General features: G+C 36.4%; 1 protein-coding gene across 2 annotated transcripts in view; it reads left to right on the top strand.

Annotated features, from left to right (window-relative positions):
• Nucleotides 1-27680, top strand: part of LOC306855090 (zinc finger protein GLI2-like) — a 93175-nt gene that overhangs the window by 38561 nt on the left and 26934 nt on the right. For both annotated transcript variants that reach the window (XM_079393539.1, XM_079393538.1), the window contains exons 3-4: nucleotides 17285-17390; nucleotides 27027-27223. In XM_079393539.1, the coding sequence (XP_079249665.1) occupies nucleotides 17285-17390; nucleotides 27027-27223 (303 nt within the window). The remainder of the gene's footprint in view (nucleotides 1-17284; nucleotides 17391-27026; nucleotides 27224-27680) is intronic.

Genomic DNA, 27680 nt, shown 5'->3' with positions numbered 1-27680 from the left:
TCTATCTATCTATCTATCTATCTCTCTATCTATCTATCTATCTATCTATCTATCTATCTATCTATCTATCTATTCTTTCATTCTCTCTACCCATTCTGTCTTCCTGTCTATCTGTCCATTCTGTCTATCTGTCCATTCTGTCCTTCTGTCTATCTGTCCATTCTGTCGTTCTGCCTATCTGTCCATTCTGTCGTTCTGCCTATCTGTCCATTCTGTCGTTCTGCCTATCTGTCCATTCTGTCGTTCTGCCTATCTGTCCATTCTGTCGTTCTGCCTATCTTATCTATGTATCGATTCTGTCTGTCCGTTCTTTCATTCTGTCTATCTGTCCATTCTGTCTATCTGTCCATTCTGTCTATGTCCATTCTGTCGTCCTGTCTATCTGTCCATTCTGTCTATCTGTCCATTCTGTCTATCTGTCCTTTCTGTCGTCCTGTCTATCTGTCCATTCTGTCCTTCTGTCTATCTGTCCATTCTGTCCTTCTGTCATTCTGTCCATTCTGTCGTTCTGCCTATCTGTCCATTCTGTCGTTCTGCCTATCTGTCCATTCTGTCTATCTGTCCATTCTGTCGTTCTGTCTATCTGTCCATTCTGTCGTCCTGTCTATCTGTCCATTCTGTCCATTCTGTCTATCTGTCCATTCTGTCGTTCTGTCTATCTGTCCATTCTGTCGTTCTGTCTATCTGTTCATTCTGTCCTTCTGTCTATCTGTCCATTCTGTCCTTCTGTCTATCTGTCCATTCTGTCCTTCTGTCTATCTGTCCATTCTGTCCTTCTGTCTATCTGTCCATTCTGTCATTCGGTTTATTTGTCCATTCTGTCCATCCTATCTATCTATCTATCTATCTATCTATCTATCTATCTATCTATCTATCTATCTATCTATCTATCTATCTATCTATCTATCTATCTCTCTATCTCTCTATCTATCTATCTCTCTATCTATCTATCTATCTATCTATCTATCTATCTATCTATCTATCTATCTATCTATCTATCTATCTATTCTTTCATTCTCTCTACCCATTCTGTCTTCCTGTCTATCTGTCCATTCAGTATATCTGTCCATTCTCTCATTTCTGTCCAATTCTCTGTCTTGTGGCATTCTATCATTCTGTCTATCTATGTTTTGGCATTCGTTATATACCTATCCGTTCTGATGTTCTCTCATTATGTCGTTTAGTCTACAAGAAAAGTGTACATTTGAAGACTTTTTTTTTTTACTTCTACTTGGTATGATTGAAAGAGTCATGAATAATGAATGATTCCTGAATCAATGATAATTTGAATATAGAATGTCTACATGTTTTCATTTGTGCATTACCTTATATATACAACCAAAGAATCTCCTTAGAAATCTTCTAAAAGCCATCCACACATTTGTTGTCTGGGCTGTGAGAAATGAGATGCCCCTGCGTCTCACCGAATGTGATTACAGTGTTTGTAATGAGTGCAGTCGCGTCACCCCTGACAGTCTCATGCTCTGTTATTAGTGTGGATCCATTACAAACCCTCCGCCTGCTGTAGAGGGAAACCAGAGGAAAATCCAATGAGGCCCCACTCGCACCATATGCCGCCCCGTCCCGAGCCGCTCCTGTCGGGATGAGATGTGGGGGGTCACCTCATGGATCCTGTTGTTGTGCTCTCGTTTCATAATCAGATGCTCCGTAATGCCCCCAAACCCTCGTAATCACGGGACCCTTCATTAGTACAGTCCCAGTGAGCGGCTAGAATTACGTGAAACCAGGAAAGCATGCTTTTGTCTTTGATTATTTTTAATCTGATGGTTTTATGAAGCACAGTTGTTTCTTACTCTCTCAGTTTCACATTAAAATCACTCACAGATTACAACTGAGTTTTACTGCATGTGTCGCTTTTAACCCCACAAAGCCTGACATATGAAATAATAGTCTGTTTTTTTTTAATAAACAGAAGAGTTTTTTGAACCTATGGACAAAAATAATTTTGCATATGTGTTTATTGTTGAATATCATATTTGATCCATCAGGCTTTTATGGCTCAAATAGTCTGATATAGTGAGAATATGGAGGGAAAACGAGCTCAGTTTTATTCAGAGACCCAAACTGAGCAAAAATATGCAATTTGGTGCAGAGACTGATATGTATATGGACAAAAAGAGATGAAATTCTGATGCTTGTAATGTAAATCAATGAGATCTTTATAACAGTATATATCTAAGGGGGGGAAAAATTATATATGATTTTGAAAGCTAATAAAAGGGTCATTTTGTTTCCTGAATGCAGTCACATTATGCAAAAGAATTACATTATTAAAAAAAAAGATAAATAAAAAAGTAAATAAAAACAAATAACCTAATAAATAAAAGATAAATAAATGCATAAAAAATAAATAGAATGAATAATAAATAAATGCAATATAAAATAAATGTATTAAATTAAATTTATATATTTTTATATATTTAATTTATTTTTAATACATAAGTTAAAATATAAATTAAAATATAAAATACATTAAAATTAAATAGAAAACAAAATAAAGTAAAAACAAATCATACAGATAAAATGAAATGTAAAAATAAAATAAAATAATATTGACTTCATCAAACCTGAAATGATGAAGAGACAGAAGATTGCAGACTATTTACATAAAATGATATCAGTCGTCACTCTATACCTCCAATAATATGTCAGATGAGATTTTAATGATCTAAATATATAATGCAATGCAATGCTGATTGAGAGATGAAGAGATAAATGCTTCTCAGAGGATATGAGATGTTTTGTTGGCTTGTGAAGATCATTCCTCCGCTGAGGAACAGTGAAAGTAAAGCTTCTGGAAACAAACGCTCCTCTAAAGATCCTGATGATCAGATTTGAGACGCACTGATTTTTCTAGAAAATGATTGATGGAGAATCAAGTAAAGCTGAGCTGCTTCAGTCCAGTAAGAGTTCATCTGGAGATATTACTGCAGTTATTCTGACCTTTACTTGAGAAAAATCAGTCAAGATTTGACAGAAAAAAAGCCAAAAAAGCTCCAACCATTGCTCTCTCTTAAACAGTGCCATAAACCAGTAGTTATGCTGCTAAAACTAGTTAGTTTAGTTGTAATACAGCACAGCTCGACACATGAGAGCGTAAAAGCTAATTACAGCATGTCCCAAACCAGGCCACGACGAAACAGGGTCAACAGTCTCGTCTCTCATTAATCGACACGTTCTGCCTTAAGCAATGCGAACCGTCAGCAGAGTTAATTACTCAATTAAACAGCTTCAATTAACAGCTCGTCTGTATCGCTCACGATGCTCCAGACAGACAGTGACAAAGTCATCTGAGATCTTAATACCTTTTATTTTTCTGTGTTTGGTTCTCCAGGGAGACATTTTAATCTAATTATCTTCTAAAACATTTTGATCTGCACACCTGAAGATCAAACCAGAGGTGACGATTGCACCGCAGTTCAGTGCGTCTAATTGATTTTGCTCTGGAAATATCACATTTCTTGCTCTCTTTTTCACGTTTTTGGCACAAATGTAACAGAATTAAGAGATAGGGATTGTCAGTTGTTATATTTATATAGCACCATTAAAAACAACGTAAGTTGACCAGGAAGCACATTTTGCCATTTAGCAAAAGATAATAATTATGTTTATATTGATAATGCATATTTGAACATTAAGCATATTAGGGCTGCAGGAATAATTCAAATAAAATTAAAATTGTGACTGGGCTGTGATTTAATTAAATAAATATATGCACTGTGTTTTTCCCAAATAGCCATTAATATTTTTTTAAATAGTATAGTAAAGCACTGTAAAATAAATTATATATATTATATTATATCATATTATGAAATACTATTACAAAAGCTTTTATTTTGTTTATTTTTATTTAGCAGTAGTTAGAACCATTATCAGATTATTATTATTTTAAAGTCATATTGATAATAGAATCACACACATATTATAATTAAAAACAATGCAAGCTGATCAGGAAGATTTTATTTTGCTATTAGCAGACAACAAGATTTTATTATTTGATTATATATTTTAATTTAATTTATTTTAATATTTGTTTTTTGCCATTGAGCAAATACTATAATTTAATTTTAAAGTTGTACTGTAAAAGTAAAATTATATTATGTTATGTTATGAAATATTACAGCAGTTATATTTATATTGTATTTTTATTTAGTAAAAATATGAATACAAATTTTGTAAAAATAGTAGTATTTATTCAATATTATCATTAAATATTATTATTTAGCACAAACTATATATATATATATATATATATATATATATATATATATATATATATATATATATATATATATATATATATTAGTTTCATTTAATTTTAAAGTTGTACTGTAAAATTATATTATATTATATTAGGAAATATTTCAGTAGTAATATTTTTATTTAGTTCATTTTTAATTAGTAAAATTAAGAATCATAATAATAATTTTATTCATATAGAACCATCAAAACTATGTTGACCAGGAAGCACATTTTGTGAGTAAATTGTTTAATTTGTGTTCTCTGGCAGGCTAACTTTATCACTGTTTCTCATCAACAGGCTAAATTATTTACATCTTTCTGTGCATTTGGAAACTTTACGGCATCATGCCGCCGTTCATGCGTGCTCAATTCAGAAATCTGCTCATTTGTGCTGCGTGAACAACCTCACAAAGACATTGAGTTTGAGCAGAACATCTGAAGGGTCAAAAGGCCGTTTACTGGAGCATCTAAGGCATGTTAGCAGATGTTTGAGATCTTTATGAGCAGTTCAAAACAACCACTTTACACTTTCCTGAGACGGATTAGAGAGCAAACAACACGTGTTAATGAGTTTATGAAGCTGAATTTGACAACAAATCTCAAGTATCGGACCTCTGAGCTATATTTGCATCATGCAAACATTGTTTTACAGCGCTTAGCTTCATAATGCAAGCACAAAAGACAGATAGAAAACCAAGCCTCGTTTTCTGAGGAACAGGACAGTCTTTTTCTGAAGTGCACAGTAAATGTGGGGCCCTCCTGCAAAGTGTGCTGATTACCCACGATCCCCTGCTAAGAGGCCGATGTGAGCGAGACAGATGTTTCTCATTCTGCTCCTCACATGCCAGAGAAAAACCTTCTGCTGTCAGATTGTGAGACCGAATGGAGAAGATGTGCTGTACGTACGTTTCTATCAAATAAACCCCTGAAATGCATTCGAATTTGTCCACATGCTGCAGGACAGATGTTTTGAATCGAATGCAGCTTGTAGAAAAAGCTTATTTGTCTGCTTGCGGTTAAAGGATGTCACGGTTCTTCATCATATAAACGCTCGGATTGAGGACAAACGAGTTTGTGCCTGTATTATTAGCATCTATAAAGTAGTTTTGTAGCTTTTGTTTATATTTCTGTTACATTACTGTGTAGCTCCACCCACAGTGATCTCTGATTGGTCCAAAATTGTGCTCATCACAGTTGTGTTAAACATCATTTGGCTTGGATTGGCTGTGATTGTGTTGTGCTCCACTTTTAGTGTGAACGGAAAAAATACTACTGAACTTGTGGCATTGTGTCTTGTTTAGACAGTGTGTGATCTGGAAATTAAAATTCAAAGCTTTTCATTTATTTAGTGTTTTTATGCAAGGAATGGCCAACTAGCAAATGCACAATATTAATGTTTATAATAGTGTTCATTTTTATAATGCTTATTTGAATGTTGATGTTAAGCATATTAGGGCTGCACGGTTCATTAAAATAAAGCTGAAATCATGATACAGCTGCAATTTAATTAAATAAAATGTGCACTGCGTGTTTCAAACAACTAAAAAATATTAGTATTGTAATTTTAAATTCACACTGCAAAATTATATTATAATTTGATATAATATTACATTAACATTTAATAAATGTACAAAAATGTTATAATAAATCTATTATAATTAATATTTTTTATATTTCCATTTTGTGATCATAATAATCATAAAATATATTAATGTATTATTATTATTACATTGGAAAATATTGCAGCAACATTTGTTAATAAATATATAATATTTATATAGATATATTTATAATTATACAATAATAAATAGTAATATTTATTGTTTATATTATTTTATTTTGTTATAATAATAAGCATTTAAAAATTATATTATTATTATTTTCATTTTAGGAAATATTACAGTAGCATTTGTTAATAAATATCTAATCTATAACTATATTTATAATCAACATAGTAACATTTAATTTGATATATTTTTGTTAATAATAAATATTTTATTATTAATAATAATAATAATAAATATTTTTATTTTTAAATAATTTATATACAATTTATATATGATATATAATTTGAAAACATTTGGTAAAAATGTGCAACTGTACAAACAATCACAGCTTATTTATTCATTCGTTCATTTATTTTTATTCTATTTTTTTTTTTTTTTTTTTAAATTGCAATTCTAATTTTCATTTAAAAAATGCAATTCCAGTTGTTTTTCTCCCAATTCTGCAGCCCTAAACCATATTTTCAGGGAAACCCATTCTTTGATAATAAGGTTAACTTCAACATTGGAGGTTTCTTTAAAGCTGTATATAAATTACTAACAGAAGGTGTTTCGAGCATGCTAGCTGATCATTACATCGTCTTGGACCAGCAACAAACCAGCTATTAGCTACTCAAACCAGTTGAAGTTGTTCAAGCTAGCTTCTTCCAAAAAACAGCCAGCATCTTAAGATGTATTTTCAGTCCGCTCCTCCTGTGATGGCAGAGAACGGCCGGCGTCTGGGCAGCGTCCCGTCCGGTCCGCTCTGGCGCTTCTGAGTGCTGATAGTCCCGGCCTCAGAGATGCTCTATTTTAGTTGTGATCCTCAAGAGTCAGAGAGCGTGAAGCAGGACGTGACAGAGGCTATTCTGTGCTGCTAAAGCCATCGATCAGAGACACAAGGACACGGACGCTGGTGCTCGACTTGACCTCGCTGTTACACCACACCAAACATCCTGCGCTAAACTCCACATGAAATAAAACTTCACTTTTTATATTATGAAAATAAAAGGTGTTGTGAATGCCATGTCATGTTGACTTTAAAGTGGTGACAAAAATTGCCTTTTTTTTTTTATGTTAACATCATTTAGAATAATTGAAATACTATTGTAGTTTTTATTAATGTTTTGAATTATTTTTTCATCTTTATATTTTATGTTTTCATTTTCATTTTAGTTTGTTTTATTGATTTTATGTTTTTGTTGTAATTAAGCTTTTTTAAAATGTCTATATAGCTTTATATTCCAAAAATATAAGGGGGAATATATTAGGGGGAAGTCGTGGCCTAATGGTTAGAGAGTTGGACTCGTAATCCAAAGGTTGTGGGTTCGAGTCTCCGGCCGGCAGGGATTGTAGGTGGGGGGAGTGAATGTCCAGCGCTCTCTCCACCCTCAATACCACGACTGAGGTGCCCTTGAGCAAGGCACCGAACCCCCAGCATAAATGACTGCCCACTGCTCCGGGTGTGTGTTCACGGTGTGTGTGTGTTCACGGTGTGTGTGTGTTTACTACGGTGTGTGTGTGTTCACTGCTGTGTGTGTGTTCACTGCTGTGTGTGTGTGTGTTCACTGCTGTGTGTGTGTGTGTTCACTGCTGTGTGTGTGCACGTTGGATGGGTTAAATGCAGAGCACGAATTCCGAGTATGGGTCACTATACTTGGCTGAAAGTCACTTCACTTATATCATTTTTATTTCAGTTTTAGTTTTACTTACTTTAGTACATCAAGTTAAACTAAATTCGAATGAGAAATGTTGCTAAAAATTAGTGTAATGTTTTTTGTTATTATTTATTAATTAATACATTTTTTGTTAGGGTTTTTTTTTGGGGGGGGGGGGGGGGTATTTTTACTTAAAAGTATTGTCATTTTAAAGTTGTATAATAATAATAATAATATTATTATTATTATTATCATCATTTGTATTAGTATTTTTATATTGCAAAATGTTTCAATAGTTGTTTCCCATTGTTTATTTTTTATAATAATAATAATAATAATGTTATTATTATTTTAAAGTCATATTGATATATAGTATAATATATAGCCATATGAATTATTAATGTAACTTAGAAATATTAAAAGGAGAATTCATCTTCAAACTGTTTTTGATGCTGACTGATCATTAGATCAGCAAACACCAAACCTGCTTTAAAGTCGACGTGATAAAACTTATTATTGTATGATGCAAGTAAAAGGTGTTCGAATGCATTTTCGTGTTGACCTTAAGTGAAGTAAAGCACTGGTTGAGAGTCTAGTTACCCGTGACCCCGCAAAACACAATGGATGGTTTCAGGTGCAATTGTGCTCTTCTTCTAAATGAGCCGCGTCCTTGTTTAATTTACAGATGCGCTAGAGGAGTAATTCATGCCTTCAGCTGCAGCTCTGGGCCAGCTGTTACCCCCCTCGCCCCCTTGGAGGGGTTTCGCCGGGCTAATATGAATGTAAGAAACCACGCACGCTGACGGCGCCCACAGAAATGCCACTTTAATGCATGGCATTTTAATTATCGCCCTTATTCATTCGCCATCAGCGCTTCTGTTCGCTCCGTCTCTCCGACAGGGCTCTTTTTATCATAGCACCAGTCTTAAAGATAATAAACTTCGGCTTTAGGGTAATTACTTAATCTGGACAAACCTGTGTGTTAAGCAGCACTATTACGAGCAGAGGTGATAAATCAGGGGCTTGAGGTGGCGGGCCGATCACGACGGGCCGTAATCAGTCTTACAGGCTCTTGTGGTCTTAAGTACCTAGATTACACAAACAGCGTGCTAACAACACGCATCTCATGCTCTGTTTGTCCTTCTGGTTTACCTCCAGCGCGCTGGGCTTACTAGAAACTTAAGTAATATTTTGAAGTGATACATTTCCTGAGCCTAAAGTTTCCTGTTGAAAAAAAAAATGCTTAAACCAGACTAAGATGTTTTGCAGATGGTTTAGTTGGTTGTGTGCACAAAACCCCTTTAAAACCATCAAACCAGACCAGCCTGACCAGTGGAACCAGATTGGACCAGCAAGCCACCTGAGGCCGGTTTAAGCTACTTAAGAAGGGTTAGCTCTCTGGTTATGTTTTATTTTCATATGTAACTAATTTTACACAACCAAATAATCCTAATTGCCATTCAGAAATCAAACTGAGAGTGACTTTTGAACTCCAATTCAATTCTTGAATTTGAACTGAGGTTGCAAACAGGATGTGGAATTGGGATGGGATGGGATGGGATGGGGATGGATGGATGGATGGAATGACAAATAGACTGAACGACGGATGGATGCATGGGTAGAACAGATAGATAGAGCGAAGGATGGATGGAAGGATGGAGTAATGGAAAAGATGGACGGATTGATGTATAGATAAAATGATGGATGGATGGATGAATAGAACAATGCTTGGGTAGTCGTGGCCTAATGGTTAGAGAGTCGGACTTGTAATCCGAAGGTTGTGGGTTCGAGTCTCCGGCCGGCAGGAATTGTAGGTGGGGGGAGTGAATGTCCAGCGCTCTCTCCACCCTCAATACCACGACTGAGGTGCCCTTGAGCAAGACACCGAACCCCCAACTGCTCCCCGGGTGCCGCAGCATAAATGGCTGCCCACTGCTCCGGGTGTGTGTTCACGGTGTGTGTGTGTTCACTGCTGTGTGTGTGCACGTTGGATGGGTTAAATGCAGAGCACGAATTCCGAGTATGGGTCACCATACTTGGCTGAATGTCACTTCACTTCACAATAGATGGGTAGAACGACAGACAGATAGAACGAAGGATAGATGGATAGAACAACAGATTCATAGAATGATGGACGGATGGATGGATAGATAGAACGATGGATAAATAAGTGGAGTAATGGAATGGATGGATGGATAGATTGCATAGACTTGTATTTTAGATACCCAGTGTTAGCAGATCACATCCCAGAATGCACTGGGTCTGCTGGTGTGTAGTGGTTGACATGGCGATGTTTGGTTAGGCCCGATGCCAGCTTATTCTACAGGAATTTCCTGTCTAATTTCCCCTCCTGATTCTGTAATGCCCAAAGCTTTTTAATTGCACTGCAAAGACCCGGCCACTCAAAGGGCCATTATTGTTGCTGAGTACTTCCTGTAAAATGAAACCATTTACCCCTTTAGATTCTTGGATTAGGGTACAACAAAGACGAGAGGGGTTGTGTTTGTTTGGCCCGAATATTCAAAGCCGAATGACATCAGAATGAGCCGCTTAGAGTTAAGAGGGACCATGTTTATCTGATCGAGAGCCTCCAGTGGTTCATATACTCTTAACAACTCTGAAGAACCTTTAACATCCATGGAACCTTTCCATTCCACAGAAGTGGAAAATGGTTCTTTAGATTATTACAATGTTCTTTTAAGAACTGTTTACTGGAAGGTTCTTTAGGGAACCAAAAATTGTTCTTCTACACTCTTAAAGTCTGCGTGAACCGGAAGTTGCTGCCCACTTTATTTCAGTATGGTGACGTATTTCCAACTGAAACGGAATATTGAATCGAGGGTGGGGACTTATTTTTGCGCTGCTCCTCTCATCTCTCATTCGCAAATGATCAGAATTTGACTAAAGATTACCAAAACAAACAGACAGTTTTCAGTGGATTAACATGCATGAATTAATTGTTAACCTAAAACTAGTAATGTGTGCCAACAAAATAAATATTGTAAATTTGGAGCTCATGCAGACTTTAAAAGGTATCGATGGTTCCATCAAGAACCTTTAATATCAATGAGACCTTTCCATTCTGCAAAAGTGGAAGAAGGTTCTTTAGTATGAAGAACATTTTAATAATCTAAGAAAAAGTGGTTCTTTTAAGAACTGTTTACTTGGAAGGTTCTCCTACACTCTTAAAAATCCAGGTTCTTTATTGGCATTGATGGTTCTATCAACAACCTTTTAGCATCCATGATACCTTTCTATTCTACAAAAGGTTCCTTATAGAGAAAAAGCGATAGTTAATGTTGTTTCAAACCTCTGTGAGTTTCCATCTTCTGTTGAAGACAAAAGATGATATGTTGAAGAACATTGGTAACAGTTGCTGGTAGATATTGACTTCCTGTCACACTGCTCGTGGAGCGAGGAGACAAGGAGAACACTCTATAAGCCTTCTTTATTGACACCAACACACGGACCGTGGAACTCAGGGGTAAGACAAACAATACTGGACATGAGAGACAGGGAGACACAGGGCTTAAGAACACTAGGAAATCAAACGAGAAAGAACAGAAACAGGTGAGGAGTAATTAAACACAGGGCTGGGGACAAATTAACTAATAATGACTCTAAACGAGGAAAGGAACAGGAAGTCCAAATAAGGGCATAAGGAAACAGGGAGTGCGTGGAAACACAAGACACAGGGAAACAAAGTCTGACACTTCCATAGTATTTTTATTAATTTTTTTCCATAATATGGAAGTCAATGGCTATCATGAACTGTTTGGTTACTAACCTTTCTCAAAATATCTTCTTTATGTTCAACAGCAGAGAGAAATTCATCTTTACACTAAGAAAAAAAGTGGTTCTTTTAAGAACTGTGTACTGGAAGGTTCTTTGGTGGAAAATGAAGGTTCTTTATTGGAATTTATGGTTCCATCAAGAACCTGTAGCATCCATGAAAACTTTCCATTCCAAAAAAAGTTTCTTTATAGAGAAAAAAACAATAGTTCACCCAAAAATAAAAATTCTGTTGTCATTTACTCAGCCTCATGTTGTTTCAAACGAGTTTCCATCTTCTGTTGAACACAAGAGAAGATACTTTGAAGAATGTTGGTAACACAACAGTTGCTGGTGGTAGCCATTGACTTCCATAGTATTTTTTCCCTACTGTGGAAGTCAAAGGCTACCTCCTCAAAATATCCTCTTTTATGTTAAACAAAAGCAAGAAATGAATCGTTAGACTAAGAAAAAATGGTTCTTTAAAGAACTATTCACTAGAAGGTTCTTTGTGGAACCCAATATGCTTTTTTTTGTTTTTGTTTTTTTGCGATTATGTTCCTTGGCGTACTACTTGTGCACTGTGCACTTTTCTTAACATTAAGTCTAAAATGTGTTTTAATGTCACTTTTGTATGATCTTTGAATAATATCGGACTTTAAATGCAAAATATTTCAAGTGTACCAGAAGCATATGGCTTCATCAAGAACCTTTAGCATCCATGAAAACTTTCCATTCCACAAAATATTCTTTATAGAGAAAAAATACAAATAAATTCTGTTGTCATTTACTCCCCCTCATCTCGTTTCAAACGAGTTTCCATCTTCTGTTGAACACAAAAGAAGCTACTTTGAAGAATATCTTCTTTTATGTTCAAAAGCATGAAATTCATCTTCAGACTAAGAAAAAATAGTTATTTTAAGAACTATTCACTAGAAGGTTCTTTGAGGAACCCAATATGTTTTTGTTTTTTTTGTGAGTGCATGTGTATTTAGAAGCTCCATCGCTTCACTTTCGAATGATAAAGATCCCAGTGTGAACCGGCCAGGTTAAGAAGTGCATGAGAAAGTCATCCTCTCTGGAGCAGCACGCAGCCCGACACTGAAAAAGTGTGGCACCCCTCTGTGCCATTCGTCCAGATGTGAAAACAAATGTTATCACCTAAAGACTAATAGATGCGAGGGGCTTCACGGAACTCCGCAGCCGTGCCACAGCCCTGGGGGATAGAGCTCAGAGAAGCTGGTAAACGCGCCTCTTGAACTCTCCAGAGCGAGCCTCTTTTGTTCTTCCCGCTGCGGTGGAACAATGGAGCTGTCAGCATGATCGAATAATCCTGCCCGCTCCTCCGGTGACGGGGGCCCGGACGTCAGCGGCCCCCGAGCCTCTACAGAACTGGTCGCGAATGGGGTGGGTGTTTGTGCTGACATGAAAAATGCGACGGCTGGAAATAACAGTGGTAATGTGGATAATTGAGGGCGGGCACAGATGAATGAGGCTGCGGGGTAACGTGTCGTTTTAATGACAGGGACCGAGGCCGGTTTGCGTTCGCTGCTGTCTCATTTCAGTCGGGAGTGTTTACGGAGCCACAAACGTTTGGGTTTAAGTTGTGTATTTTTCATGCTTCCAATTACCCTAGTTTGTGTCTTTCCCCTGTTTTATTTTGGCATCTCCTCCTCCAAAGTCGTGATTAAAGCGCAAAGTCGGCCTTAACCGGACCCGCGTGATTAGGATTCATGCGGTGGTCCGTGACTTCAGCGCGGGAGAATTTCTGCAGCGGCTCCGTCATGTTCCGCTGACCCACTTCACTCCTTCTCTTTGTCCTCGACCTCTCTTCCCATCGGCCCCTGCAATAATTCACCCGCTGCATTAGTAATGGCGCATTAACTGCGGCCGGGCGCTGAATGCAGCCTCCTCGCAGCGTTTACAGGCCATCTGAAGCAGAGTTTCTCCCCCGAGTGAAAAATAAATACACTTAAATCTATTTGAAACACATTTAATTCATGCTATGTGTACTACAAATACATTTTTATATTTAAGTACTTAATAAAAAGTCCTGCAATTGTACTTTTAGTGTACTAACTGAAAGTCTGATAAATTGGAACAGCATATTTTGCACTTAATGCACTTTAATTTTGCAGTGCTAAAGTGCAATTAAAGATATACTTAGTATATTTTACTGTGCTAAAGTGGAACTATTGCAAGTATACTTCAGGTACACTTAATATTAAGAAAAGTGCATTAAATTAGTTGTTCCAGGTTAGCAGACTTTAAGGTTACCAGTTTTAGTATACTAAAAGTACAATTGCAGGACATTTTAAGTACATAAATATGAAAATCTATTTGTAGTATACTTGAAATGAAATAAATGCATTTCAGATATATTATTGTATGTTTATTTTTCGCTAGGGGAACCTTTTGTGTAATGAAAAGGTTCCATGGATGGTAAAGCTTCTTTGTGGAACCATTGATGCCAATAAACAACCTTTATTTTTAAGAGTATAAAGGTCGGGCCGGAGCTTTGTTGCTCCAGTTGTGTGTCTTAGACTGCTGTTGTGCTTTCGACAGCTGTGTGGCATTACTGTTGTGCATGTCAGGTGTGTTTTTATGGTGTTTTTCATCAATTAAAGGCAACCTGAGGCATTTTCCATGACAAATACTATAAAGGGAGCACATGACTCTGGCTAGTCACGCAGCTGATTTGATTGTGCTAAAAACATGCCGAATACTTAGACTGTACAAGTAAAGATCGCTTAGAATCACGTCTGATTTAATGATTTTAAGCACAAGCACTTAGATCTCAGATCTAATTTAAAAAAACTAATCTTGAGGGCGACTTAAAGTGGTACAGTAGATGACCTGAAAATGAAAACTGTCTTGTAATTAATTTCGTGTTTTTTTCTTCTGAAGATCACAAAATGAGACGTTTAGCAGAATGCTCAGGCTGTTAGGCTCTAAACCTGATTAAAAACACCATAAAAGTGGGAGGATTTTATCATTATTGACTGAAATATCTTTGTGAATCAAGCTGCATAAATGACTTAAAAATTCAGTGCGCTTTCCTTTTAAGTTTACATTTTCTGTTGAACACAAAAGAAGATATTTTGAGGAATGTTGCTGGTAGCCATTGACTTCCATAGTATTTGTTCCCCCTATGGCTACCATCAACTTACCAACATACCTCAAAATGTCTTTTATCTTTTATGAAAGAAATTCATAAAGGTTTGGAACAACATAAGGGTGAGTAAATGATGACAAAATGTTCATTTTGAGGTTAACTATCCCTTTAAGGTCCAAAACGGATTATAAACACCATAAAAGTATCATAAAAGTAAAAAAAAAAAGGATTTTGTCATTGACTGTAAAATCCTCCCTTCCGACAACATTCTGCAAAACGTCTCCATTTCTGTTCTGTCGAACGTTTGTAACAACATTAAGGTGAATAAACGACTTCAGTTTTGTATTTTTGGTGCGCTATCCCTTTAAGTTTTACATTATGTAAATGTGAAGTGAAAGAGAGAGACAGGAAAAGCAGCGGGTCATTTCCTGTCCTTTGGGATGCTCTCGTCTGCCATTCTGAAGGGTATGAACAAATTGACAGCGAGGCAGAGAGAGCGAGAGTGTGAGAGACTGCTGACTCACACTGCTTCTGTTGAGTGAATGAATCCTCTGGAGGAGCTGCTGAGAACCCCTGGTGTGGATAATGACCCGTGACCCCTGACCTCCCCGGGTCACCCTTCACCCTCCCACTGCTGCCGCCCTAAAGAATGTTAATACAGTCCAGAGATCAGCTGATTCACTTACCCTCCTCTCATTCCTGCTAAGTCAAGCATTACTAGCACTAGTGCTCATTCTTAGTGTTAGTTTGCGCATAGAAACACCAGTCAGAGCACATTAGCAACCAGAGCTGGGTAGATTACTTACTAATTGTAGTCCATTACTGATTACAGATTACATGATGAAAACTGTAGTTAGTAACATTTTTAGGTAATCTATCTTTCTACTTTTTAATTACTTTTAGATTACCTTTTTTATCTAACTTGTTTACAACTTACCATTAATCGTACCATATTGATATAAAAAAGCAAATATTTTTGCACAAGTATATTTGTTGCAATAGCTAAAAATACATTGTATGGGTCAAAATTATCGATTTTTCTTTTATGCCAAAAATCATTAGGATATTAAGATCATGTTCCATGAAGATATTTAGCAAATTTCCTATAGTAAATATATTAAAATTTCATTTTTGATTAGTAATATGCATTGCTAAGAACTTCATTTGAACAACTTTAAAGGAGATTTTCTCAATATTTAGATTTTTTTGCACCCTCAGATTCCAGATTTTCAAATAGTTGTATCTCGGCCAAATATTGTCCGATTATAACAAACCATACATCAATGCAACGATTATTTATTAATCTTTCATATGATGTATAAATCTAAATTTCGAAAAATTTAAATGTTTTATATCAACATAATTAAATGCATTAAAACATTCATCAGCAGTGTTTAGTAACTAGCATAATTATTTGTTTCATGCATGGTCTGATTGCTCAAAAGGTGTTTTTTTTCACCCAAATTCAGAAGCATGGTTTGCAAATTTATTTACATGACAATTATATGTTGTGAACATAGTCAAAGCTAAATGGTATGACACACAGTAGGGTTTTTAGAAAGGAAAATTGAAAAAAGAAGAATAAGTGGGAATCAATAAATTATGAAACAGTTACTGGCATTGTGTGAATAATATGTAATCCATAAAAAAGTAACTGTAATCTTATTATGAGCATTATAGAATGTAATCCGATTACGTAATCCAAATTACATGTAATCAGTTACTACCCAGCTCTGTTAGCAACAGAGCTCTTTTTTCCCTTTTTTAGAAAATGTGAAAACCTAGAGAACAGGAAAGCTCTTAAATCTGCTTTGATTTCGACCCGTTTCTTTTTTATCCGTTTATTTTCGCAGGGCATGAAAAGATTGAAGGAGCGGCAGGAGCAAAAGACTTAATTAGAAGGGAAAGCTAGTTAAGACTTTACCACTGCAAACAGCTCTTTGCATATGGCAAAGAAACCTTCAAATGTGGTTTCCCGTTATCATAACTGCTAATGAAGCTCTGTTGGCCTTTAACGGGACGTCCCGAGCCAACGGAGGCTTTATTACAACAAAGTGCTGATTCTGATTCTCTTCGGGCTCAAATAAAATGATCCAGCCAAAGGAGTTATGATGAAAAGAAATGCCAGCCAACATATACGGCAGACTGTAAAACGCTGAGGCAACAGGCAACAGCTTTTAGTCAAAAAACTCTCCCTCATTAGTTCGAGGTTTGATTTCAAAGGCCTGACCTCCTCTGATTTCACGTCGCCCTGGCACCTTCGTTTTGGACTCGTTTCGGTGCCAGTAAAGCATCGGGGACGCGGTCGGATCAGTATCGGTTCAGTAGGGAGATGCTCTGGTTGGCATGACCCAGCATGAGGCAACGATGCCGGGCCGAGGAATATTCTCTCCCTGCGCTGTCAGCCCCAGTTTGTGTCCCGGATGGTTTTTTCCTTCACAACGTCCATCATCTGTACGAGTTCAAAGAGCGTCTAGCTGCAGGTCTTTGTCAAAAGCCCAGTTGGATATCTTTTATGTTGGGGATGTAGGATTTCTTAGGATACTTTGATTATTTATTTATTCCTCCACTCTTGTGTGATAGTGCCAATATTTTACATGAAACTGCTCTGAAATTCATGTTACTTTATTGTAGCGCTGTTGCCTTTGAAATTTCTTTTTTGAAAGTCTTGGCTTTTTCTCAACTCTCTCTCTCTCTCTGTTTCTCTCTTGCAGGCCCTCATCACATCTTCCCGACTTTCCATTCTCCGATCCCCATCGACGTGCGTCACCACGAGGGGAGATACCACTACGAACCCCATGTGCTCCACGCTCTGCACGGGTGAGCCTGCAGCCCTGTCCGTTTCTGGCTCTGGTTCTTAGCATTTGTGAATATAAATAATCTCTGCGCTCGCAAATAAAGCGTCTGCTTTGTTTATCCCTGCGGTCAGAATGCACACTGACATGCAACATTCAAATGCAGTGTAATCAGGTGATCCCGAAATGACCGGCGCATGCTTTTGATGCTTCATAAAAAGCATACGACGGAAATGGACGTCCAGATTTAAAAACGAAAACTGAGCTACGTCATTCGGTTCTTGGTTTAACCGTTTAGAAAACATATAAACTCTTGCCTTGTTTCTGTGCCAGATGTAAAACTCAAGGCCGGGTAAATCTCAAAACCAGGAAAGAGATTAGTGCAGTTCACTGGATCAAACATCTGGAGAGGAGAGTATAAACTTTTCTTCTCTCATCTTGGTCTCGTTTAATTCTTTGAATTACCTTTAAGGCATTGAGTAGATACTCTTTCCAGTGCAACTTACTTAGTTCCTAAGTTTTTGTGTAGGACTCTCATGTCTTAATGTTTGGTGTGTACTTCAGAAAGTTATCTTAGAGGAAAGCTATATGCTATGATTATGCATTTTTATTGACTACAGTTTGCTCTTTCATATCTCAGGACACTGTTTAAAAGTTTTTAGCTTTAAGTGTCAATTTTGTCTCAGATGTTTCTCCTCAGTGATATAAATTATATGCACAATCCTATAAAATTAGCTTGTTGATAGAACCTTGGGAGATATTGATGAGAAATTATTGAGCTCATATTGAGATCTCTGACTTATAAATAGACTTTGGTACGAAATGCTGTGCTCATTTGAGAATTTCATGAGCTCATATTAAGATCTCTGACTGAGATCTCTTCTGAAACTAGTGGAGACCTGAGATGACAAAGGAGAAATGTAAGAATCAGGACGCTTCATTGGGTTTATAGTTTTGTTTTGTTAAAGTTTCAATTTTGTCTCAGTTGTTTCTGCACACATTTCTTAAAGAGACAGCTGTTGGTTGAAATGATGCGCTCAATCCTACAAAATTAGCTTGTCGATAGAAGCTCAGATCATTTGATCATGGGAGAATTTGATAATAAATTTGACTTTGACTTTTAAACAAACTTTGGTAGGAAATGCTGAGCATAATGAAGAATTTGTTTAGAAAGTATTGAGTTCATGTTGAGATCTCTGAATTTGAACGCAGACTCTGGTGTCTTGAAAAATCTGAGCACATTGTTGAGGTCTCTTCTGAAACTCTAGAAGAGACACATGTGAGATTTGTGGGTAGAAACGTGAGAATTAGGACACTCCATTGAGACCTGACTGACAAATTGCATGCAAAACCCTATGAAATTAGCATCTACATAACCGTTTAGATAATTTGTTCTTCTGAGTCTTTGATGAGAAATGATTGAGTTCATATTGAGATTTCTGACATTTGACTGCAGATTTTGGTAGAAAACGCCGAGCACTTTTGAGAATTTGGTGAGAAATGATTGAGTTCATATTGAGATCTCTGGCTTTTGATTGTAGACTTTGATGGAAAATGCCGAGCACATTGCTGAGATCTCTTCTGAAACTCTAGGAGAAAGATTTGAGAATGAGGCGACTTGAGCATTTGATCTCATTGCTGTCTAGGAGAAACAGTTGAGATATTCCAGAGATTTTTCTCTCCTAAAGGTTTAGTCTTGGCTGTCCAAACAAAGATCTTCCTTAGCCGTCCAGCCCGAAGGTCTTCGGTTCTCCCAGCATCCTCCTGTTCAGGTGTGTCGAGCCGCGGCGGTAATGTAGGTTAACCTCCAGACCTCCAGAGCTCCGTGCGTCCCACGTGAATTTCCAGCGGATCGGCGGCGGCGGTATTGTACAAACAGAACATAAAGTGGGCCGCACTAGTTTTTGAAGTTACACTTTGTTGTTTTTCCTTAAATACAACACCACAGAGCTTTTTTCCCCTCCTCGTCTTTTTTGAAACGGAGGCTCGAAGGAAGGTTTATCTTAAAAGAGCAGAATAAATCGATAGAATTCTCGAAGTAGCGTTGTTACATTTAAATTCACAGATTTTGATGGTGATACATTCGGTCGGCCCGCTAGCAGCTAGCCTATTCATCACACATAGAGCCGCGTTGGGGGGAGACTAGCTGTCTCAACTCTGGCTCGCCTTGATTAATGTGATTTGATCTTGACAGTGGACCCCTAATTCATCAAGACCTTGATCTGGCTGTCTTTTCCTCTGCCTGAGCCAAATTCATCTAATTACAGGGACATTGTGCAGCAAATTAAGCGCGGTGTCACCCGTGGCAAGCCGGGACACTTTGTTACAGTCGCCGGGCGGCATGTCAAGGGTCTCCGAGCTGATTGTCTAACATGACATCTCCATACAGTTCGTTTTATCATTGTTTGCATATAAAATAATGAGGGTGCTGGTTATTTTGTCAGAGCTGTCAGCCGAGCGGCCGTAGGAAGCTTCCCCTATGGATATCTTACTTTCGTTCTTCATTTTTTCCCTTGCGTTTGACAAAGCGAGGGGGAGAAAAGGTAGCTTTTTTTTTCCGGAGCTGGCTCAAATGACAACGGACGGTGCGATTCATCTGTGTAGCGGACAGGAGCGCCGTGGGAATGCTCCCGGGCGGAGGGAAGGCTCTACCCAACGAACCTCCCACTTGTCAGCATCGCTTCTCGTCCAAGAGAGTATCAGAAAGCTTCCGGCAAGATGTCAGGACGCTTCCACTGCTCCGACGCTGCGGGAAAAAGTGTCTTTGGTTTGAGAAAATACTTTGCATCTGTGGTTTAGTGTACTGTGGTTTGTCCTTAAGTTTGTAAAAACAAACACGAAACATGTTTGCAGTAATGTACTTACAATGGAAGTTCAGCTGGAAAGTGTACAGTACTGTGAAAATAGTTTTAAATGCTGTTGAAACTCTGAAGTTTATACCTTATTTTTGTGTTTTTTTTACAAACCGAGGGGTGAGTTAAAGCTATTTTCTGCAGTAATCGACTGAAAGCTTGTAAACATAAAGTTGGACTAATATATATATATATTTACCATTTTACATATTACATTTACCATATAATTATATAAATAATAATATATTTTTAGAATATTGTTGTTTTTTGTAATGGACTGAAAGCTTGTAAGTTTGTAAAATTAAAGTTGGACTTTTATTTATGCATTAATAATATGGTAAATGTAATGATATATATATATATATATATATATATATATTTATATATATATATATATATATATATATATCATTACATAATGATATATTATTGACACATTACATTTACCATATAATTTTGTTATTAATAATAATAATATATTTTTTTAATATTATTTTTTTTGTAATTGACTGAAAGCTTATAAAATTAAAGTTGGACTATGATTTTTATATTAATAATATGGTAAATGTAATTATTTATATTACAGAATGATACATATTACTGATATATTACATGTACCATATAATATTATTAATAATAATATTTTTTTTAGAATATTGGGTTTTGTTTTATTTTTTGCTAATCAGCTCTAAACTTCACTTAAAATTGGACAATAATTTATATTAATAATATTATATATATAGAATATATATTATAGTAATATAGTTTTAGATAGATGTTTTTTTTAATAGGGAAAGAGAGAGAGACTGATCATTAAAGAAGATTCAAAGTTGTAAGACATGTAGTAGCAAATAAACATGATACTCTTGAGCACACCTGGTCATTCAGCTCTAATTATGTCTGATTTCTGATTTTCTCATCTCTAAACATCATAAACAGTGTTTGATTGGTTTAGGTGTCAGTCAGCTGGTGTGAGACTAAAATCGGGCGTCAGGTTTTCTCTGTTGAGGTGTGACGTGAAGCATCAGTCATCTGGAGCAGTGTTAGTACAGTATGTAGGTCGCTGTCCTCTGCTTGTGTTTGTATGTGAGGAAGTATTGTTTGTTCTGTGAGAGTTTGGGGTGTGTGTGTGTGTGTGTGTGTGTGCGCATGCACGCTGTGGCTCTATGGCAGAAATGTGATTTATCTAAATCGGAGTATCAGCCCCCAGGTAGAGACGAGTTCCTGTCATAGAGCAATTCATCACTGGCACCGCACACACAAACACACACAGATACAGCCACTAGTACATCAGTGTACAGTAGTTTTCAAATGCTTACATACTGTACAAACTTCTGGACATATACACTGTAATTGAAATACTGAGATTTCTGTGCTCTACTTCTCAGGAGAAACACTGAGAAGCAGCAGACTGTCAGCACTGAATGTGGAGAAATGTTAGGGATGTTGGAGAGTGCATGTGTATGTGAAGCTCTGGGGTCCCGCGGCGCGTGTGAATGCACGTCTCCATCACCTAAAGCGCTCAGTAATGCCAGCATGAGGGCACCTGACAGCCTGGCACGCTCTGGAAACAGGTGCTCTGCCCATCTGCTGCTCCACACAAACAATAGCCTCGTGACGGGACTCAAACACACTCATGTGATGCTTTTATTACTCAGGACAATATTATGGCAGATTAATTGAGGGAATGAGTGTGTATTTATGTGCTGTGATTATGCTTTCTCGCTGTTATGGCAGGAAGATAACAGGTATTTGCTATCGTCTTTATGCAAAGGTGCTAATCAAATCACAGCCAAAAAAGTGAATGTGTCACACCATAAATAAGGACGGCAGTCCAAAAATCACTCCCTGTTGCTTATTTAGTGCACATTTTATTTAGTGTTGTCCAAATTATGAGGTTTCAATTAAAATAAATTATATTAAAAAATATTTCTAAAATGTTTATTAATTGATTAAAAAAATAGCAAAATTAAAGCATTTTAAAACTTTACATTAAAGCAATATTTAAACAATTACAACCATATTTCAAAACAGAAAATGGAATAATGCCTAAAGTTTTTATTTTTATGAAAATATTTGATTATAATACATTTATGTATTGTCTATTTGAAATATTTTAAACATGCATAGAAATAATATATATAATTGTTAGAACACTAGCATTTTTAGCAGCTAAAATGGTTTTAATTCAGTTATTTCTATCTTTTGCTGTATGTGTCGGTAGGAAATATCAATTTACATTTCCAAACATTCATTTTGCCATTAATTGTAATAATCCAGTGAGATTTTTGTGCTCCACTCAGAGATCTGATCTGATCATCATCAGTCTGTCTGGAATGACATGAAGAAACAGAACAAGACTAAATCCAGAAGAACTGTGTCTCCAAGACGCTTCAAGAAACCTCCTGCAAAGCTACAATACTGTTCAAAGTTTTAGGCACTTGTGCAAAAATGCTGTAGAATGAGGATGCTGTCAAAAATAACATCATAAATAGATTTTCTCTATCAATTAACTTCTATTAACTAAATTAAATCAGCATTGGGTGTGAGAATCCTTTTTGCCCTCAGTGCACTTGAGCAGAGTTTCTCAAGAGCTTTGCAGGAGCTTTCTTGAAGCATCTTGGAGACGTTGCCACAGTTCTTCTGGATTTAGTTTGTCTCAGTTTGTTCTGTTTCTTCATGTCGTTCCAGACAGACTGGATGATGATCAGATCAGATCTCTGTGTGGAGCACTAAAATCTCACTGGATTATTACAATTAATGGCAAAATTAATGTTTGGAAATGTACATACAGTAGTACATACAAAATGTAAATGTATTTAGAATAATATTTAAAAAATATATATTTTTCATTATATAATTTTTTTCATAATTACAAAAAGATTACAATAAACTAACTTCTATGTAAACCCTATTTGCTCCTGTCTAAATACTTACATTTGTGACTGAATTCCCTCGTTCCTCATATGTGACCCTGGACCACAAAACCAGTCATAAGGGTCCCTTTTTTATTTAGTTATAGATTTATAAATAAGTTTTCCATTGATGTATAGTTTGTTAGGATAGGGCAATATTTGGCTGAGATACAAATATTTGAAAATCTGGAATCTGAGGGTGCAAATAAAATCTAAATATTGAGAAAATCTCCTTTAAAGTTGTTCAAATGAAGTTATTAGCAATACATATTACTGATCAAAAACTAAGTTTAGATATGTTTACGGTAGGAAATGTACAAAATATCTTCATGGAACATGATCTTTACTTAATATCCTAATGATTTTTGGCATAAAAGAAAAATTGATAACTTTGACCCATACAGTGTATTGTTGGCTATTGTAACAAATATACCTGTGCTACTTATGACTGCTTTTATGGTCCAGGGACACATATAGTGAACACTATGTGTATGAGGTGAATGAGTGATTTGAGTTGAAGCTCTGAGTGGTCCATCAGATCTGGCTGCGTTTGGAGCCTCAGGACTCAAGATTTACTGGATTCTGGCTCCAATCGTCCATCAGCGCCGTTGCCCCGCTGCATTCTGGGAGCCTGAAGCCCCGGCTCTCTGCAGGAGGGTGGAGGTGTGAAAGAGGCTCTCGAGGTCCCACAATCCCCTGGTGCAGAGCAGGCCATGTTTCAGTTCCCGTCTTTGTTGTTCTTGCTATGAAAATGAGAATCACTCCACAGGCTAAGCATGTTAAATCTGAATATTACATTACTTATTTAAGCGCCGCCCCGGGCTGTGTCTTTTGAGAGAGGCCAGTATTAAGTATGCATGTGTCTGATATACATACATGTTCACTGTTTGCAGTTTTTCAGCTTTATTTTGAGAAGATGGAGATGTTTGATTATGGTCAGACGGGGGCATGTTTACCACGGTGTAGCATCCCCTCTTCTTTTCAAAACAGTTTGAAGATGTCTGGGCATCGAGGTTATGAGTTTCTGGAGTTTTGGTGTTGGAATTTGGTCCCATTCTTGCCTGATATAGATTTCCAGCTGCTGAAGAGTTTGTGGTTGTCTTTGATGTATTTTTCGTTTAATGATGCGCCAAATGTTCTCTATAGGTGAAAGATCTGGACTGCAGGCCAATTCAGCACCCAGACTCTTCTACTACGAAGCCATGCTGTTGTAATAGCTGCAGTATGTGGTTTTGCATTGTCCTGCTGAAATACACGTCGTCTGGAGGGGAGTTGCTCTAAAACCTTTATATACCTTTCAGCATTCATAGTGCCTTTCAAAACATGCAAGCTGCCCATACTGTATGCACTTATGCACCCCCATACCATCAGAGATGCTGGCTTTTGAACTGAACACTGATGACACGTTGGAAGGTCTCCCTCCTCTTTAGCTCGGAGGACATGGCGTCAGTCTGACCATAGAACACTTTTCCACTTTGAAACAGTCCATTTTAAATGAGCCTTGGTCCACAGGACATGACGGCGCTTCTGGGCCATGTTCACATATGGCTTCCTTTTTGCATGATAGAGCTTTAGTTGGCATCTGCAGATGGCACGGCGGATTGTGTTTACCGACAGTGGTTTCTGGAAGTATTCCTGGGCCCATTTAGTATGTCAATGACAAAATCATGCCAATGAGTGATGCAGTGTCGTCTGTGGGTCCAACCATGGGCATCCAACAAAGGTCTTCGGCCTTGTCCCTTACGCACAGAGATTCCAGTTTCTCTGAATCTTTTGATGATGTAATGCACTGTAGATGATGAGATTTGCAAAGCCTTTGCAATTTGAAGTTGAGGAACGTTGTTTTTAAAGTATTCCACAATCTTTTTACGCACTCTTTCACAGATTGGAGAGCCTTTGCCCATCTTTACTTCTGAGAGATTCTGCCTCTCTAAGACATCCCTTTTAAAGCTAATCGCGTTGCAGACCTGAATTTTAAAAATGTCTTCCTTTTTCAGCCCTTTGTTGCCCGTGTGCCATCTTTTTTGAGACCTTTAGCAGAGTTCATTTAGTGGATAAAAGTGTAAAATTTCTCCGTTTAAACATTTGTTATGTTATCTATTTTCTAATGTGAATAAAATATTGGCTCATGTGATTTGAAAGTCTTTTAGTTTTCATTTTATTCAAATTTAAAAAACGTCCCCACATTTCCGGAGTTCGGGTTGTATATAATTTATGACTTTTAAATTTAAAAATAATATTATAAGAGCATAAAGAGAGTTTTTGTGGATAATAAACTTTTTAATTATATATTTTATTATACATTCTATTTATTTGTAACACTTCCATTTGAAAAAAAATAAATTATATATATATATATATATATATATATATATATATATATATATATATATATATATATATATATATATATATAGTAATGGATTTTAATGTCATCATCCTCAAACGTTTGGCATGTGGTTAAATTTGAGTAAGACTTTTCTTCAGAACAAATGTCCCACTGCTTTATTGTCCCGTCTGGGAATCATCAGAAATCATCAAGAGCTTAAAGTGAAATGATCCTCAACTCCAGCGTGAAGTTTCCTTGAAGGAGAGATGGAAAATAGAGCAAATGAAAGTGCGTCTGTGGATTGAAAGCGGTCTGGATTGTGTTCAAGAGTTTGGTGTTTTTCCCATCACACCTCAGACGAGTCCAGCACAAACCTCAGGAATATTAGTTATGGCAGACCCTCTGTGTCAAACATTGAATAATGTGAACATCGTGTATGAATGTGTTTGACAGGAACAAACAAACCCGCTTAAAGATCTGCAAAGTGAATACAGTAGATGAAATGTTCAGCACTCGCATAGAAATGATCTCAGAGGTTCATGCTTCTCCAGCTAATATCACCAACTAGAGCTGCACCATCTGTCCAAATAAAACCAAAATCACAATGTGGCTTAGTGCAGGTATCAAAGCGCAAAAACCAGTGGTTTAATTAAATAAACATATGCTTTGCACATTTCAGAGCATGCAACAACCATCTTTCCAAAATTGTATTGAGAAGCGTTTATAAACAAAAGAGAAGCTTTTTTAGTCTCTAGTTTTTTAGTTTTTTGTCAAAATAAAAGTTCAGCAGGTTAACTTTTAAAAATGAAGAAATTAAGACAGCCATAAATATTTGTATTGTAATTGTAAAGTTGTATTACAAACTAAAATTATTATTATTATTAGTAGTAGTAGTAGTAGTAGTAGTAGTATATTATTTTTCTTAAATACTCTTATATTTTATTTTACATTCAAATATTATTATATAATAATATTTAGTAATATTTATAATTTTTTATTTAGTAATAATTATTATTTTTATTATCTAACTGCGATTTTTTTTTTCTGATAAAAGTTTTAATTGCCATTAAAATTTAAGTGTGATTTTTCTGATAAAAATTGTGATTACAATTTAAAATTTTAGGAGAAAAATCTGATCCTCGTCTGTAGTGTTCCACTTAAAATAAAACATTATAATAATAGTAAGTTTTAAAATGTGCAATTTTTTAAATGTGTGTGTAAAATTTAATTTAATTGAATGCAAATAAAATTAAAATGCAAAAATATTGTGATTGTGTACCAATATGGCTATAAAATAATAATAATACATTATCACATTTGCCATCGTAATCCCAATTTCAATCTGAAAAAATGCAATAAAATTTTTTCCTCGAATCATGCAGCCCCACAACCTTTTTGCACTATGAAAGAGGAGAAGAGGCGTTATGAAGGTATTGACTTTCATTAGAAGAAAAGCTTGTGAAACGACAATCTTTAACTCTCAGAACAGGTTGATTAAATCTCCGAAGCTGATTTTCAGTTCATTCTGTCTCAGATTTTCTGGTGAATGTGTGTTTTCTCTCCAGTCCTGCAGGTTTGGCAGGCAGTCCGGTGATCTCTGACATCTCTCTGATCAGTCTGTCTCCGGGAGCGGCCGGCGAGTCCAGCTTCCTCCCGCCACACTCTTACGTCTCTCCACACATGGAGCATTACCTTCGCTCGGCGCACGGCAGCCCCACACTGTCCATGATCTCCGCGGCGCGAGGACTGAGTCCAGCCGACGGTCAGTCAAACTCCAGCACAGCACTCGCTTTTCATCACTTCATTATTTTTCTTAAATACTCAACTTTTTATTTTTATGTTTTTTTACAGAGAAATATTACTAATTATAATATTTAGTAATAATTATTTTGTTTTTATTTAATATTTTGTGCATCACAGAAATAAATTATATTTGAACACATATTCACATAGAAAACAGTTATTTGAAATTCTAATAATATTTGACAATTTTTATAGTATTTTTGTCAAATAAATGCAACCTTTGTGAGCATAAAAGACATTAACTCTCTCTCTCAAAAAAAAAAGCTTACTGACCCCAAACTAGTCTTTCCTGTGGTTGGTCTGAAGCAGATCGGCGTTATTTGAGCCTCAGCTGAGGGTTTGCAAATTCAGCATTTCAAAACTTCACTTCTAATGATTGTAATTTTGAAAGCTGCTGTTTTGTTTGAGTATGTGTG

The sequence above is a fragment of the Barbus barbus genome (genome assembly GCF_936440315.1).
Source record: "Barbus barbus genome assembly, chromosome: 35".
NCBI lineage: Eukaryota > Metazoa > Chordata > Actinopteri > Cypriniformes > Cyprinidae > Barbus > Barbus barbus.
The sequence above is the reverse complement of the archived record's forward strand: the minus strand, read 5'-3'. Positions and strand labels throughout refer to the sequence as shown.